Source organism: Cebus imitator, unplaced genomic scaffold, assembly GCF_001604975.1.
Source record: "Cebus imitator isolate Cc_AM_T3 unplaced genomic scaffold, Cebus_imitator-1.0 Scaffold135, whole genome shotgun sequence".
In the NCBI taxonomy this organism is placed as follows: Eukaryota; Metazoa; Chordata; class Mammalia; order Primates; family Cebidae; genus Cebus; species Cebus imitator.
In genome coordinates this window covers 3,190,732-3,205,212 of record NW_016107450.1, presented here as the reverse complement: position 1 = coordinate 3,205,212, position 14,481 = coordinate 3,190,732, and the positions used below count along the sequence as shown (strand labels likewise).

Sequence of the window (14,481 nt, the reverse complement as noted above, 5' to 3'; positions counted from 1 at the left end):
CCTTTCTTATGATTGGAATAGAAAAGAATGCATTCACTAAAATCAGTGGTGCATACCAAATATATGAGGATGTATTAATCAACTCTAGCAAATACACCACATCTGTCATGACAGCTGCAATCAGGCCTACTAATGGGTTGAGCTTGCAGTAATCTACCGTCATCCTTCAGAGTCCATCTATTTTTTGCAGGGCCATATGGTGAATTAAACAGAGATATGATGGGAATCAGCACCTCTGTTTTCTTTAAAATCTTAAGAGTGACATGAATTCCTGCTATCTTCTCTCAAGATATAATATTGCTTGATTTCCTGTGTGTGTTTCCTATGTGTTTCCTCAAAATTCATATGTTGAAGCCCAACCCGCGGTGTGACGGTATCTGGAGGTGGGGGTCTCTGGGAGATAATTAGGTTTAGACTATATCTTAGTCTATTTGGGCTGCTGTAACAGAATACCACAGACTGGGTGGCATATAAACAACAGAAATTTATTTCTCATAGTTCTAGAACCTAGGAAGTCTAAGATTGAGGCATTGCCAGATTCTGTATACGCTGAAGTCTTCCTGGTTCAAAGATAGGTATCTACTTGGATCCAACAACGCATGGGGAAAGGGGTGAGGGTACTCTCTAGGGTCTCTTTAACAAGGGCACTAATATCATTCCTTAATCATCTCCCAAAGACCTCACCCCCAAATACCATCATGCTGGGGATTAGGTTTCAATGTGAATTTGGGGGAACACAAACATTCAGTCTCCAATAGATAAGGTCATAAGGGTAAGCCCCCACAATGGGATTAGTATCCTTATAAGAAGAGGAACAATTCAGAGTTCTCTACACACTCACACTGAGAAAGGGTCATGTGAGGACACAGCAAAAAAGTGGTTGTCTGCAAGCTAGAAAGAGCCCTCACCAGAAACTGAATCTGCTGGCACCTTGATCTTAGACTCTCTAGACTCCAATACTGTGAGAAATAAATGTCTGTTGTCTAAATTTCCCGGTGTATATTATTTTGTTATAGCAGCCTGAGATGACTAAGAGACTGTGCCATGTTTCGCTGGAGCTGGGAAGCAGTTTCAACGGCTTTCACTTGGCCTTCCCCACCATTATGGCTTTTACTCCATAGGCAAAGTCCAAATGGATTTGCATCAATTGCCAAAAAGTACAATCCATTATACATTTGAAGGGTGGGGAAATGACCATTAGGTGTAGTCACAGATCCAGTAGTAAACTCACTCTGAGCTGGACCTTGCCATGACTCCATTTATTAACTGGCCTCTCTATGCCCCCATTATAACAGAGGACAACGATGATGCTTGTGGTCTGTGGACAGCAAGTTAAATTCATACCCTCTGTTTCACAATCCTTGGAAAGTTTGGGTATGTTCAATTCCCCAGGATACAATGACCCAAGTAAATGACTGAAGATCCCTTTGGGGAAGGACTGGGGAAACCATTACCATTTATACTTATTGAGGTATATCAAGGTCTCTTCAGTCAGTGGGTTCCAAGTCTAAAAATGCTCTGGTGTGGAAACTAATTGACTATTGTGTGACTATCCTTAGCATCCTGGTCATCTATCCTTTTTTTCCCACTGGTACATAATAATAGAGCTTTGTTGGTTGTCTCTTTCGCCCCTAAGAACATCATCATCTAGTAACCATTTCTATAACTCTCTGTGGGTCAGGTCCCCTTGGTAGGTCATAATAACGGCAAGCTCCTGGCTTCTGGTAATTAAGTACTGCCACTTGGCCTGTATTGTTTTGGGGTCTTAGCATCTCCATTGTTATCAGTGAGTCTAGGTCTGGGAGGCCTCTGCTACCATCTGTCCTGGCTTGCAGAGAGCCACCACTGAACTTTTTAGTGATGTTGATGTCCTTTGCACCAGTGCATTCCTTATGGCCTTGGTAAATGGTGTGTCCTCTGGGCCTTCCCTCAGAATATAATGATCACAACCTTCCAGCTGTACATAATATATTCACTCTAGCAGACCCATTTCTGGGAGCCTTTTAATCCCTTTTTGAGCCACCTGCCTACCCTGGCACTTCTGGCATTTCATTTTTTCCCCATGCTTTTAGAAGCCACTGTAGTAATGAGTGTTCAGGTCAACGTTTGGGGGTCCTTTGCAGAATATTAAATCCTGTATTTGGAAGAATACTCCAAATTCAATGTAACTTTCCCCATTCAATTTTATGTTCCAGCTCCCCTTGCTTAAGCACCATCTGAATCCAGCCCCGTGTATTCTTTCTAAGTTCCTGTTGCTACATGCTTGTCTAGGTCTTACATCTTCTTTGGGAAACAGTCCTTTACCTCTACTCACCAGCACAGCACCTTCCCAACTAGGTTATGCTATGATTTAACCCTAATTATAGGCCCACTGGCCAGAAGGCTAGGTGAGAGGTGAGTGCTGGGGGAAGGGAGGGGAAAAGGAGGACATGTCTTTCAAGAAGAAGCCTCTGCAATGTTTTCTAATACAGGAAAGTGATAGCTCTTAGGAGGGAGGAGGGGCCACACTGCAGGCATCAGAGGAGCCTGGGGAATTAAAATTTTCATGATCACTACCCACATGTCCCATGTGTCAGGGTGCTAGATTTTCTCAACCATGGCCCTGACTTTGACACAACAGACCTATTTTAGGCATTTAACCATCTTTTAAGTTTGGTCACTCTAAAGTGGTCTTGGTGCTCAGCTTTCTCCATTCTTCCCCTGCAGATGAGAGCTGCTTTTTGCGCAACAAAGGGGAGCTCTGGCTTTCACACCAGACCTTCAATTGCTTATTACCTACCCTCAGCTGTTCTTTATTTTTCTGTAATCAATGGAGTTTAGCAATTAGCCATCCAATTCTATTATCCTTATAGCTACAACTTCCACCATATGTCTTAGCTGCCAGATAATCACACCTGCTAGTGCCTTCTCTTCCACCTGGTACATCATTCCTGATTGGACCATTACCTTGTGCCAGGAGCTGACTATGCTTCACCTGCCACCTGCTAGGTAGTCTATAATTCAGCTCCCAAACCCTATCTGATTGTCTACTTTCCCCAACCAATCCTTGTACTAATTCGTGCAGGCAGGCTTCTTGAGGAGCAGATGTGGAGAGAGACAAAGCTGGAGTACAAGATGTGAAAGGAAGGGCGATGAAGTAGGGGAAGAGAATGAAGTCAAATTCTAGCGCAGGTCCAGCAAAGCTTTGGCCAGCCTGGCCAAGAGTTCTGAAGTGAATACTGCCCATCAGAAGTGTCCAGTGGTGGGCCATAATGGCTGAGCCTTCGTAGTCCAGCCTTGCTTAATCACCCAGTTTAGATTGCAAAGAGCATGACTGTGGACAAGGCCATTGTCTGCGGTTAAAGCAGAGCCTGATAGAACTGACAACTGGAGGTACTCTTTGCAGCTTGGGAGCAAGTCCTTCCTTGAAGGGGGATCTGGAAAGCACATCTTCATATCTACCACAAGGGCATACAGATATCCAGCACATTCTCTTTTCAAGGAACCAAAAGGTGTACAGGACTTTTCCATTTTTCACCTTTTGGGGTATCTTCACCAGCTGAGGATTTTTTTTTTTTAACTTGGTACAGGGAAGCATAGCAGAGAATGCTATTTGTTACCTAATATCCATTTTATCCTTCTTCCTTAATATTATAACCCTTGATTTTTAGTTGGGTATATGGCCACCCAGAATAATGTTGTCATATGACTTAAGCTCTGGCCAATGAGCTATAAGTAGGAATGGTTTGTACAGCTTCCTGGAAGTATCTTTAAAGAGAGGGGACCATGATCACCTTTATCCTATTTTCTTTCCTGCATAGGAGTGTAGACATGATGGCTGGAATTCAAACAACTATCTAGGACCAAAAGATAGAAGCCACATGTTAAGAATGGAAGAAATTAGGTCCCTGATGGTCATGGAATCACCATACTAATCTAGACTGCCTACTTCTGCATTATGTATACATGATAAATAAATAAACGTTAATTTTAGCTAAGGCCACTTAAAAATATTCTATTACTCATAAACGAACCTATTCCTATCGGATGCAGAGTTTGGTTCCTATAAATTTGTGCTACACATAACCTTAAAAGAAATGTGGTGTTTGTTTCATGGAAGCATTTGGGCAGTGGGTGGTAAAGCCTCAGATACTGCAAGATGGAAAAACTGGTGACCCTTGTTGTACAGTTGTCAGACATTTGGTAAACCTGTTGCCAGCTTTAGAAGGCAGATCACATGCCAATCAAAGTTGTGGCATGAAGGGAAATGGTTGGAAATGGCACGCGGATCACGAGGTCAGGAGTTGGAGACTAGCCTGGCCAACATAGTGAAACCAGCCTCTACTAAAAACACAGAAAAATTAGCTGGGCGTGGTGCGTGGTTGCATGCACCTGTAATCCCAGTTACTCAGGAGGCTAAGGCAGGAGAATTGCTTGAACCCAGGAGGTGGGGCTGCAGTAAGCCAAGATCATGCTATTGCACTACAGCCTGGACAACAAAACAAGACTCGATTCCCAACACTACCCCCAAAAAACACCTCATAATTTGAAGCTTTAAAGGGCAGGGAAAAAAAACCACACTTCCTCTTGCCTTCAGACTGAAGTACAGTTGGCCCTCCACATTCATGGGTTCCAAATACATGGATTCAACCAACCACAGATCAAAGAACCTTATGAAAAGAGGTACACAAATTTCCAAAAAGCAAAACTGGAATTTGCCACGGCCAAGTGTTAAATACTATGTAAATCCATGTGAATGAAGTGATGTGTAGACATTGTATTAAGTAATTAAATAATCTAGAGATGATTTAAAATATATGCAGGATGTGCATAAGCTGTATGCAAATACTATGGCATTTTATATATGGGACTTGAGTATCCTCAGATTTTGATGTCCGCAAGGGTCCTGGAACCAATTCCCTATAGATACTAAGGGATGACTGTACATAGAAACAGTGCCTGTGAAATTTAGGAAGGAAATATGCCTGGCATTTACCCATACAAGACTGACAAATATAGGATTACGAATGCTGTGAATCTATTAAATCTCATTATTTCCAGTGGGATTAGCTGTCATTAAGAGTGGGGTAGCTGGGGAGCGCACAGAAACCAGGAAAAAAGTTTCTGGGTTTAAAAACTAGGCAAGTACTATGGCTAGAATTTCTCCCACAAAGAACTGATTGAAAGCAAAAGGATGAGAAGGATATTAAATTTTTACATGAATTATATTGCCAGAGTACACCAAGCTTCTGCTATGGCTATTGACAAGCACAGGTGTGGAGGTGTTTGATTTTTCTGAAGCAGCATTAGCAGAAATCTCAGTGTCCAGCCACTTGTCCTGTGGGTATTGACAGGCAGGACCTAGGACATGCATGGCACTGGTGCAGATCATAGTGGGTATAGCGAGGTTCTAGGGTCAGCAGTGCAAGCAGCTTTCTGATGGTGGAGGTTTCCTAGGCATTGCAGTAGCAATGTGATTCCGAGACATCATTTCTGGATCATAGAAGAGTCATTGCTTCCTTGGTGGCCTGGTTCTGTGAAGACTTTGGGACTCATTCCTGAAAAACTAATCTAGTGCCTATTTAATCAACCCTCCCAAGTATGCAATACCATTGAGTTTCTACTAGCTGAAATGGATTCTGTTTTCTGCAACTGAATCTTAACTGATACCACACATTGTATACAGGAAGAATAGTGGCTGCAGACAATAGGATCTCAGGGATATGGGAAAGTAGAATTGCTTATCCATTCTGGTAGAGATCGAAAGTAGCAATAATTCTGCTAGTACTAGAAAATGAAACACTGCCTGTCTGTGATACACAATGGCTAAGACTGACTTATATATTTTCTAATCTTGTCCTTGTGTATTTGATTATATGCTGGTTCAACATCTGTACGTTAAACATCTCAATCTTAATATTCTAAGAACGATGATCCCTCCCATTTAGCCCACTAAGACCCCCATTTTAGCAAGGACCGACAGTTATCTAAGTTGCTCAGGTAAAACAAGACAAAAAAAATCATTGTTATCCTTGTTTTTTCTTTTCTTTTTGTCGGGGAGGGAACAGTATGACAGGGTCTCGTACTATCGCCCAGGCCGGAGTGCAGTGGTGCATCTCAGTTCACCGCAGCCAGAGATCCTCCCACCTCAGCCTCCCGAGTACCTGGGACTACAGGGAAGTGCCACCGTGCCCGGCCAATTTTTGGAGTGTTCTTACAGAGATGGGTCTCACCGTGTTGTCCAGGCTGGTCTTGAACTCCTGAGTTCAAGTGATTCACCGACCTTGGCCGCCCAGCCTGTTTTTTCTTACATTGTCATACAGCCAATCCATTAGCAGAGCTCATTGGCTGTACTCAAAACATAGCTTGAACCCTACCAGTTTTCAACATCCCACTATCTTATTCCAAACTATCAAAATTTATTTCTTGGTCTATTTAACCAGCATTTTGGCTGATCTTTCTGCTTCTACTTTTTTTTGAGACAGAGTTTCGCTCTTGTTGCCCAGGCTGGAGTGCAGTGGTGCGATCTTGGCACACTGCAATCTCCACTCCCCGGTTCAAGCGATTCTCCAGCCTCAGCCTCCAGAGTACCTGGGACTACAGGCCTGTGCCACCACGACTGGCTAATTTTGTAATTTTAGTAGGGACAGGGTTTCACCGTGTTAGCTACGCTGGTCTTGAACTTCTGATTTCAGGTATCTACCTGCCTCAGCCTCCCACAGTGTTTGAATTACAGGTGTGAGTCACCGTACCTGGCCTTCTGCTTGTACTCTTGAAGGTCAACGTGTATCCTGCCATTCCCCAGCTCAGAATCATCCAACCACTCCCATCTCCTTACTCGGCTTACCCAGGGCCCTGCCTGTCTCACCCATCTCCCATCTTCTTCTTCTTTTTTTTTTTTTTTTGGTGATGGTGACGGAGTTCTGCTCTGTCACCAAGGCTGGAGTGCAGTGGCGCAATCTCGACTTGCTGCAACCTCCGACTCCCAGGCTCAAGCGATTCTCCTGCCTCAGCCCCCCGAGTGGCTGGGACTACAGGCGCGTGCCACCACACCCAGCTAATTTTTTGTATTTTTAGTAGAGACGGGGGTTTCACCATGTTAGGCAGGATGGTTTCGATCTCTTGACGTCGTGATCCACCTGCCTTAGCCTCCCAAAGTGATGGGATTAGAGGCGTGAGCCACAGCGCCCGGTCTCCCATCTTTTCTTAAACTCACTGTGCTCTAAGCGCCCTGGCCTCGTTGTTCCTTTCCAAGACACCAAGCACATTAAGCTTCAGGACGTTTCCAACTTGCTGTTCTCTCTGCCCGCACCATTCTTCCCTCAGGTTCCTCCAAGGCTCGCTCAGCTTTATTCAGCTCTGCTCAAATGTCAACTCAAAGAGATCTTTCCAGGCTACTGTATCCATCACTTATTAGTGTCACTCGTCTCCCTCTCCAGAACGTAATGCTCCTTTATGGCAGGGAATGCACTTCATCCCTCGCACCTTGAAAAATGCCTGGTACATAATAGGCGCCTTAAAAATATTTGATTAAATGGATTTGGACTGAACGTATTTTGCTTAACTGCAGCACTCGCGTTGAGGTCACCTCACCAAAGCAAGCACACAAACACAAAACGAAGCACAACCAGATGAGGCCTGCCTGCCGCTCCTGAACCCTTTGGGAGGGCTCGTGCGGGAACCCTGGGAAGCTCCTGCGGCCGGAGCTGGGCCTGAAACTGTTCTTTCGTTTCCTTCTGCGGCCGAGAAGGGGAAGGGGTCAACATGCGCACCGAAATGGGAAAGGGGTAAATAAGAAAAAAATGGGCGTGGAGGGGCTGAGGATGGGGCCTCAGCTCTACAGCATTCGCCTGAGAATGTACTGTTATCCGTGGCAGCACCTTGTCTCACTGGATGGCACTAGGCCCGCTGGGGCCGCGACTCAGAACTGAAAGCCCCAGCGTGGCACCAGCAGCCAGCCTGGCAGCCATTTTCGGAAGCTGCTCTCCTAGTAACCCCGCCCGGGAGCGTACGCACGAAAGGGAGGCGGGGCTTGCCGCGAGGGCCTCGCTCCGGAAGCCGCACCCTCCGCGGCGTCCCACCGTCGAAGATTAACAAAACGCCAAACAAGATTTTAACAGTCGGCAGCGAAAGCGCGCACTCGAGCGCCAATGAGAGCGGAAGGAGGGGCACCGCGCCTGAGGAACGCTCCGTATGTCGAACAATGATTGGCTGGAGCCCTCCCTTCTTCTTTTTTTTCTATTAGCTGGGCTTGCTGCTCCCGCCCATCTAATTGGCTTTGGTCTAGGTACTTCTGATTGGCTTCCCCCGGGCGGTGGGGGGCGCGGTTTTGGGGATCGTTCATCATGGATTGGTGAATTTGGGCTCCTTCTCCAGGCGGTGGCCCGTCGGTCTTCTCTGTCCCGTCTCCCGACCCGTACGCTTTTCCCTTAACTCGCGCGCACGAATGGTTAAAAAAAGGGTGTGAGGCTCGAGCCCGCCAGCCAGGCCGCTAGCACTTCGCGCGCGCCCTCAGCGAGGACCCGCACGGGCTGCCCGGCTCTGTGCCTGCGCTGTTTGAAACTGTGGAACCCGTTAGGCTATTGGGGAACTACCGTCCCAGCTGGCTCCGGAGCCCGTGCGTGCCGGGGGTGAGTGGCCGTCGCGAGGCGGCTCCTGCCTTTCGCGTCTCCGCAACGTGGAGACTGGAACCGGCAATTTCAAAGGACGCCACGTTCAATCGCAGCGCTGGCGCGGGCGGAGGCTAAAACACGGGGGTCCTGAGACTGAGGAAAACGCGCCAAGTTCCCCTCGGTGGTGGAGTGCGAAGGACCCTAGCGGTTCAGGCGCTCGGCGAGCGGGGCCGCTGCTTCTTGCGCTCCTGGCCATCCCGGGGCGGGCGCGTTTGGGCGCCGCTCCGGGGATGTAGTTGGTGCCGGTGCAAGCGGGACCGAGCGGTGGCCGGGGTTCCCGCTCTTGGAAGCGGGTGGTCACTCCCCCGCGGGGAGGGCGATCCGACCAGATTTTCCTGGGGTCGGGGACCCGGCGGGCTCGGGGCAGGGACTCACCTGTCGCACCCACACTCATTCGGGTTGGACTCGCCGGCGTCATCGCCGCGGACCTCGCTTTGGCCATGACCAGGTAAGAAGGGCCTGGGAGGAGGGGCCGGCGCTCGGGCGCGGGGGCAAGTTCGGCAGGCACCGGAGAGGAGCTGCCGGGGAGACCCCGGGAGTGTGTTGGCCCCGCATCCTGACCGAGCTGCCAGCGGGAGCCGTGTGTGCCCCGGGCGGGGCGCCCGTCTTGCCGCCGTCGGGACGCGAGAAAGCAGGTGCGGGCTGGGCGTAAATAGGCCAATTCCACGGTGAGGGCGCCCTGCGCGGGGGTGTGGGCCGAGGACGCCGCCGCCAGCCTCCCCCGGCCCGGTGGCCCGGTTGCTGCTCGTCCTTCCAGTTTCCTTTCCGTTCCCGAGAGCGGTGAAGGATGGGGAGAAAGAAACGTTTCCACGCAGGTTGCGCTGTGTCGGTAATTGCGAAATTTTACCGCGCATTTTCTTTCACTTACACTTTTTCCAGAAGTATTTAGAACGCCACGTGTCTTAAACCTTGGCGAAGATATTGTCCTTGTTGTAGATTTTTCTTGAGAAATCGGAATCGAGTCGTGTCATAAAGGAAAGAATTTAAAACTATTGGGACTGAGTATTCACGCTGTCAACAGATGATGGTCGATTCGTTGTGATTTCTGCGAAAGTTGACTTAGTTACAGGAGAAATATTTTGGATGTAACAGTCCCCCAGTTGTAAGGAAAGCCAGGAGCAAGAAATAATAGCGCGGAAGATACTGCATCTGGCAAAATGTTACATTCTCGGTGTGAGCATTGCTTTGAGGGGCCAGGAGGTTTGTTTCGTTGATTAAGCTGGCGATCCGCTATTTCACCCGCGTAATCATTCTTCTGTGAAGTCCAGTTACTCTGTCAGTTTGAGATCCAGTTTCTATTATCCATTAGAATGGGCTCTCGAGAAAAACCTTTTATCAGAATCATTAATGCTTGGCGATCCGTGAGAACTTAGCGCAGATTGGTTTATCAGTCAGAAGACAGCGCTTCCTCAGAAGCGTTAGATACGAACAGGGGAGTAAGTGGAGTTGGAGACAGAATGGGGAGATTGGTCACTTTACAGTTCATCCTGACTTGGATCTCAAAAATGATTTCAGTGCTGAGTTCAGTGTGAATTCCTAGATCGGTGTCAGCCGAGTGAAATGCTTAGTAAGGATGGAATTTGAGTATTTCATGTTATTACTCTGCATTTTAAATTTGAAAGTCGTTGCTGAGATTTTGGGCTTTAAGTAATTTTATGGTAATACTCCAGTCAGACACTTTTTCCTCATTTGTCCTACTGAAATATAGGACTGATGTAGAAAATATTAACTCCTACAAATGTTGCCATATTTTTTCATGTGAAAGTTTTACTTTAAAACAGGGTAGGAGAGTTGCAAATGGCAAACCAGATCATCTTTTTTCCTACTGAAAGCACTATTTTTAAAAACCAAAGTTTTTTAAAAAGTTTGGAAAATGAGTAGAATATTGTAGGTTCTAGTGCATTAAGAATTTGATTTATGGGCTGGGCGAGGTAGCACATGCCTGTAATCCCAGCACTTTGGGAGGCCGAGACGGGCGGATCATGAGGTCAGGAGTTGGAGACCAGCCTGGCCAACATGGTGAAACCCCGTCTCTACTAAAAATGCAAAAAAAAAAATTAGCCGGATGTGATGGTGCACACCTGTAATCCCAGCTACTCAGGAGGCTGAGGCAGGAGAATCGCTTGAACCTGGGAGGTGGAGGTTGCAGTGAGCCGAGAATTTGATTTACACAAAGTGCATCGAACAATTTTTTATATCACTGTCTCAACTTTGCATATGTTTTATTATCTTTCACTTAGGTTTTTAGGTATAACTTAACAGCATTCCTATGCCTTGAATGCAAATTATACTTTAATAAGCTTTTTAGATACTGATATTTTATTTTCATGTATTCATGTTAGTAACTAGAAAAGGCCTTGGAAGAGAGGACTCATTATCGTCCAGCACTATGATAATGTTCATCCTTGTTTCCCACCTTGTACTTGGGAATTAGAGGTGGTAGTGCTCAGTCAGTATTTTCTGAATGCATTATAATGAAATATAAAGTTTTTGCTACTTATACTACTTTACTGTAGGTCTGTTAAATAGGATATTTTATAATGTGACCCTTAATCCATAGCAGGCTGATTTTAAAAATTCAGTAGCTTCTATTTTTTGTTCTTTATGAATAGTGTGGCAAGCTCCATTTAAACAATAAATATTGAGTGCTTATTGACAGGCATGAGGTTTTAAAATATTAATTTCTAAGTTGTACCATTCCTTTGGTAAATTTGTTTTCAGAATTGATGATTTTGTTACCTAAAACTGGTTACCAAAAACTAATACAACTTTTTCTCTGCGATTAACAGATATAATTGGTGATTACAACTTTTCCCTATAAATTTGTTCTTGACACCTCCTTGGGATTTGAAGAAAAAAAATGCCTGGTGTCATACCTAGTGAAAGTAATGGACTTTCAAGAGGTAGCCCATCAAAGAAAAGCAGACTTTCTTTAAAGTTTTTTCAAAAGAAAGAAACTAAGAGAGCTTTGGATTTCACAAATTCTCAAGAAAATGAAGAAAAAGCTTCTGAATATAGAGCATCTGAAATGTATGTATCTTACATTTCTGTACTTTTAAAATTCTATGGTGAAGCAGCAGTGAACTTGATTGACAACTCCAGTCTGACTTTATAGAGACAAAAAAAAAAGTACACCTAAGTGTACTTTTTAGTAAGTCTAGCAGTTTATAGTAGGAACAGCAAAACTGGTGCTTCCCCATAGGGATCACATCCTTAATGTTTAACTCATGAACATTGTGCTCAGCCATTTAGACTAACTTGGAGAAATATTTATTGACTAAAATTGTCTGAGTTTAAATTTGATTATTTGCAATGCAAAAACATTTGTGTAGGGATAAAAGGTGATATATATTTGTTTGGTTCAGAAGACTTGACAGTTATGTAAGACATTTTAAACTTTGTAGTCATGTAACTAGTCATACCTGTTGGAGGCACACGATTGTAAATTATAAAAATAAACTTATAAATAAGTAATGCTTTTGATGCAAATAAATTCTTTAGCTACTGAAAATATATCAGAACAAAGTAGAATACTTTATTTCATCAACAGCAGCTCTAGCTGGAGTCTGTCTGTACTACTTTCCTGTTTAACAAATAGGCACTCTGCTAGGTGACTAAGGTGGATTTGGTTCCATGTGTTAATTTCCTAATAGCTACCAATAATCAGTTGAGATTGAGAGATAACCTTTCGTTTATCAGCATTCATGCTTGCTAAATACTTTGAGGTGTTAGAGTAATGATAGCTAGCAATCGTAAAATAAATAAAAATACTGGGAGGACCTAGTGGGGTTTTTTTTGATTGCTGAAGAAGTAAAAGAATAATAAACTTGAACAATTTTTTTTTTTTTTTTTTGAGACGGGGTCTCATTCTGTTGCCCAGGCTGGTCTTGAACTCCTGGGCTCAAGCAGTCCTCCCAAATAGCTGGGATTACGTGTCAGTGCCACCACACCCACCTTCTGAACATTTTCTTTTTAAGTGAGGGATAGCTATATAATTTTTCTTATTTTGGCCAGCAGGAAGTCATATATAATTCTCTTCATAGACTTTCTTTCCTCTGAATTCTTATTAATAGAATCTTACTTAGTGCAGCCTCTCCCAATATTGTCATGGTTAGTTTATTCCCAGGTTTTTATTCAGTAAAACTACTTGATTAAAATGTCAAAGTAGGTGAAACAAATCACAATCTTAGTTCCTCAATTTTCTACTCTGTAAAATAGGATTAACATCCTTTTAAGGGAATTGTTTTGAGGCTTGTTAAGTGTAATAATGTTTTTAAATGCTTTTAAAACTTATTTTGGGCATGTAGCAGTTTTTGAGCCTGTATTTTTAAAAATGTCATCTGAACAAGATTCACATACTTTTTAGATTATACAACTTTTGGGAAAAGACTAAATCTACGGAAGTAATATTTTCATCTTGTTTAAGATACTATTTGATTATCTTTCTCCCTTCTATACTTAATAGTGATCAAGTTGTTCCTGCAGCGCAGTCTTCACCTATAAACTGTGAGAAGAGAGAAAACTTGTTACCATTTGTGGGACTGAATAATCTCGGCAATACCTGTTATCTTAATAGTATACTTCAGGTAAATTGACAATTTTTCTATATAGTAAAGCTTTAGTAGATGATGTAACATTTAACGTTTCTGAGTTATTGGAGGTCTTTAATGTCCATACTGTCTTCGCCTTTCATTGTAAATAAACCAGAGTAGACTAAAACAGTATGTTGCATGTTATTAAACTTTGGGATAAGAGAAAGTGATATACTAAATAAAGGTGGGATAATAAAATTGAGTAGACCTTGATAAAATGGAAGATGTCAAAGCTTTAATTTCTTTCTCTGATTCCTGGTGCTACAGTGATGTATCTTATCCCTTGGAAATAATGTTGGTGTTGTGTTGTGTGTCCTTGTAACCTTAAAGTCTTAACAATATCTGCCCAGGCTCAGTGCATTGTGCCAATGAGGGAAGACACTGGGCTACTACTGCTGGGGTGGAGAACAAATTTTGACACAAAACTTAATCTCAGAATTTTAGGTAATACACATTAAAAGTGTGCTGTAGAAAGCATGATGTTGTATTAATGATTTTACGTATCTTGTTGGTTCAGTAAACACTGAGACAATCTCGCTTTTTATAGGTATTATATTTTTGTCCTGGTTTTAAATCTGGAGTGAAGCACTTATTTAATATTATTTCAAGGAAGAAAGAAGCTCTAAAGGATGAAGCCAATCAAAAAGACAAGGTAGGAAAAATATATAAAAGAACAGAAAATAACATAAAATGCCAAAGTAAATGAATGGAAATTTACTTGCCTGGAAATGAAGAGGATTTTGGGGGGAGGATGACAAAGATTATTTCTCTGTTAATGAACTATTGTCAGAAACGCAGTTGTTTTTCATTCTTTCAAGTTAGCTAACTAGATAATTCTCTTTTACTGAGTGTTTGCTCTAGTCCTCAAATCTGTTTATTAAACTTCTGTCATTTGTATACTGTAATCACCGTGTTCTACCCATGTATAACCTATTTATCCATTGTGTTTTCAAATTGACTTTTTAAAAAATTTAAATACACTGTATTTAAAACCATTGTAATTCACATGAATAGTAATTAAAAATTCCTCTTAAAATTACAAAAAAGACCAGGCATATTGGCTCACACCTGTAATCCCAGCACTTTGGGTGGCCAAGGTGGGTAGATTGCTCGAGCGCAGGAGTTGAAGACCAGCCTGGGTAACAACGGCAAGACCCTCTCTCTACCAAAAATACAAAAACTAGCTGGGTGTGGTGGTGTGCCCCTGTAGTCTCAGAGCAGGGAGGATTGCTTGAGCC

At 43.7% G+C, this 14,481-nt stretch overlaps 1 protein-coding gene across 3 annotated transcripts in view; it reads left to right on the top strand.

The window, feature by feature from the left end:
- Positions 1-7,999: 7,999 nt before the first annotated feature.
- Positions 8,000-14,481, top strand: part of USP1 (ubiquitin specific peptidase 1) — a 14,958-nt gene continuing 8,476 nt past the window's right edge. The window contains exons 1-4 of one of the 3 annotated variants that reach the window (XM_017541588.2): positions 8,000-8,170; positions 11,441-11,681; positions 13,117-13,237; positions 13,791-13,895. In XM_017541588.2, the coding sequence (XP_017397077.1) occupies positions 11,512-11,681; positions 13,117-13,237; positions 13,791-13,895 (396 nt within the window). In that variant the 5' untranslated portion in view covers positions 8,000-8,170; positions 11,441-11,511. Of the gene's footprint in view, positions 8,267-8,708; positions 9,100-11,440; positions 11,682-13,116; positions 13,238-13,790; positions 13,896-14,481 lie in introns of those variants that run through there. The other 2 variants (XM_017541587.2, XM_017541586.2) reach the window with 2 other exon arrangements.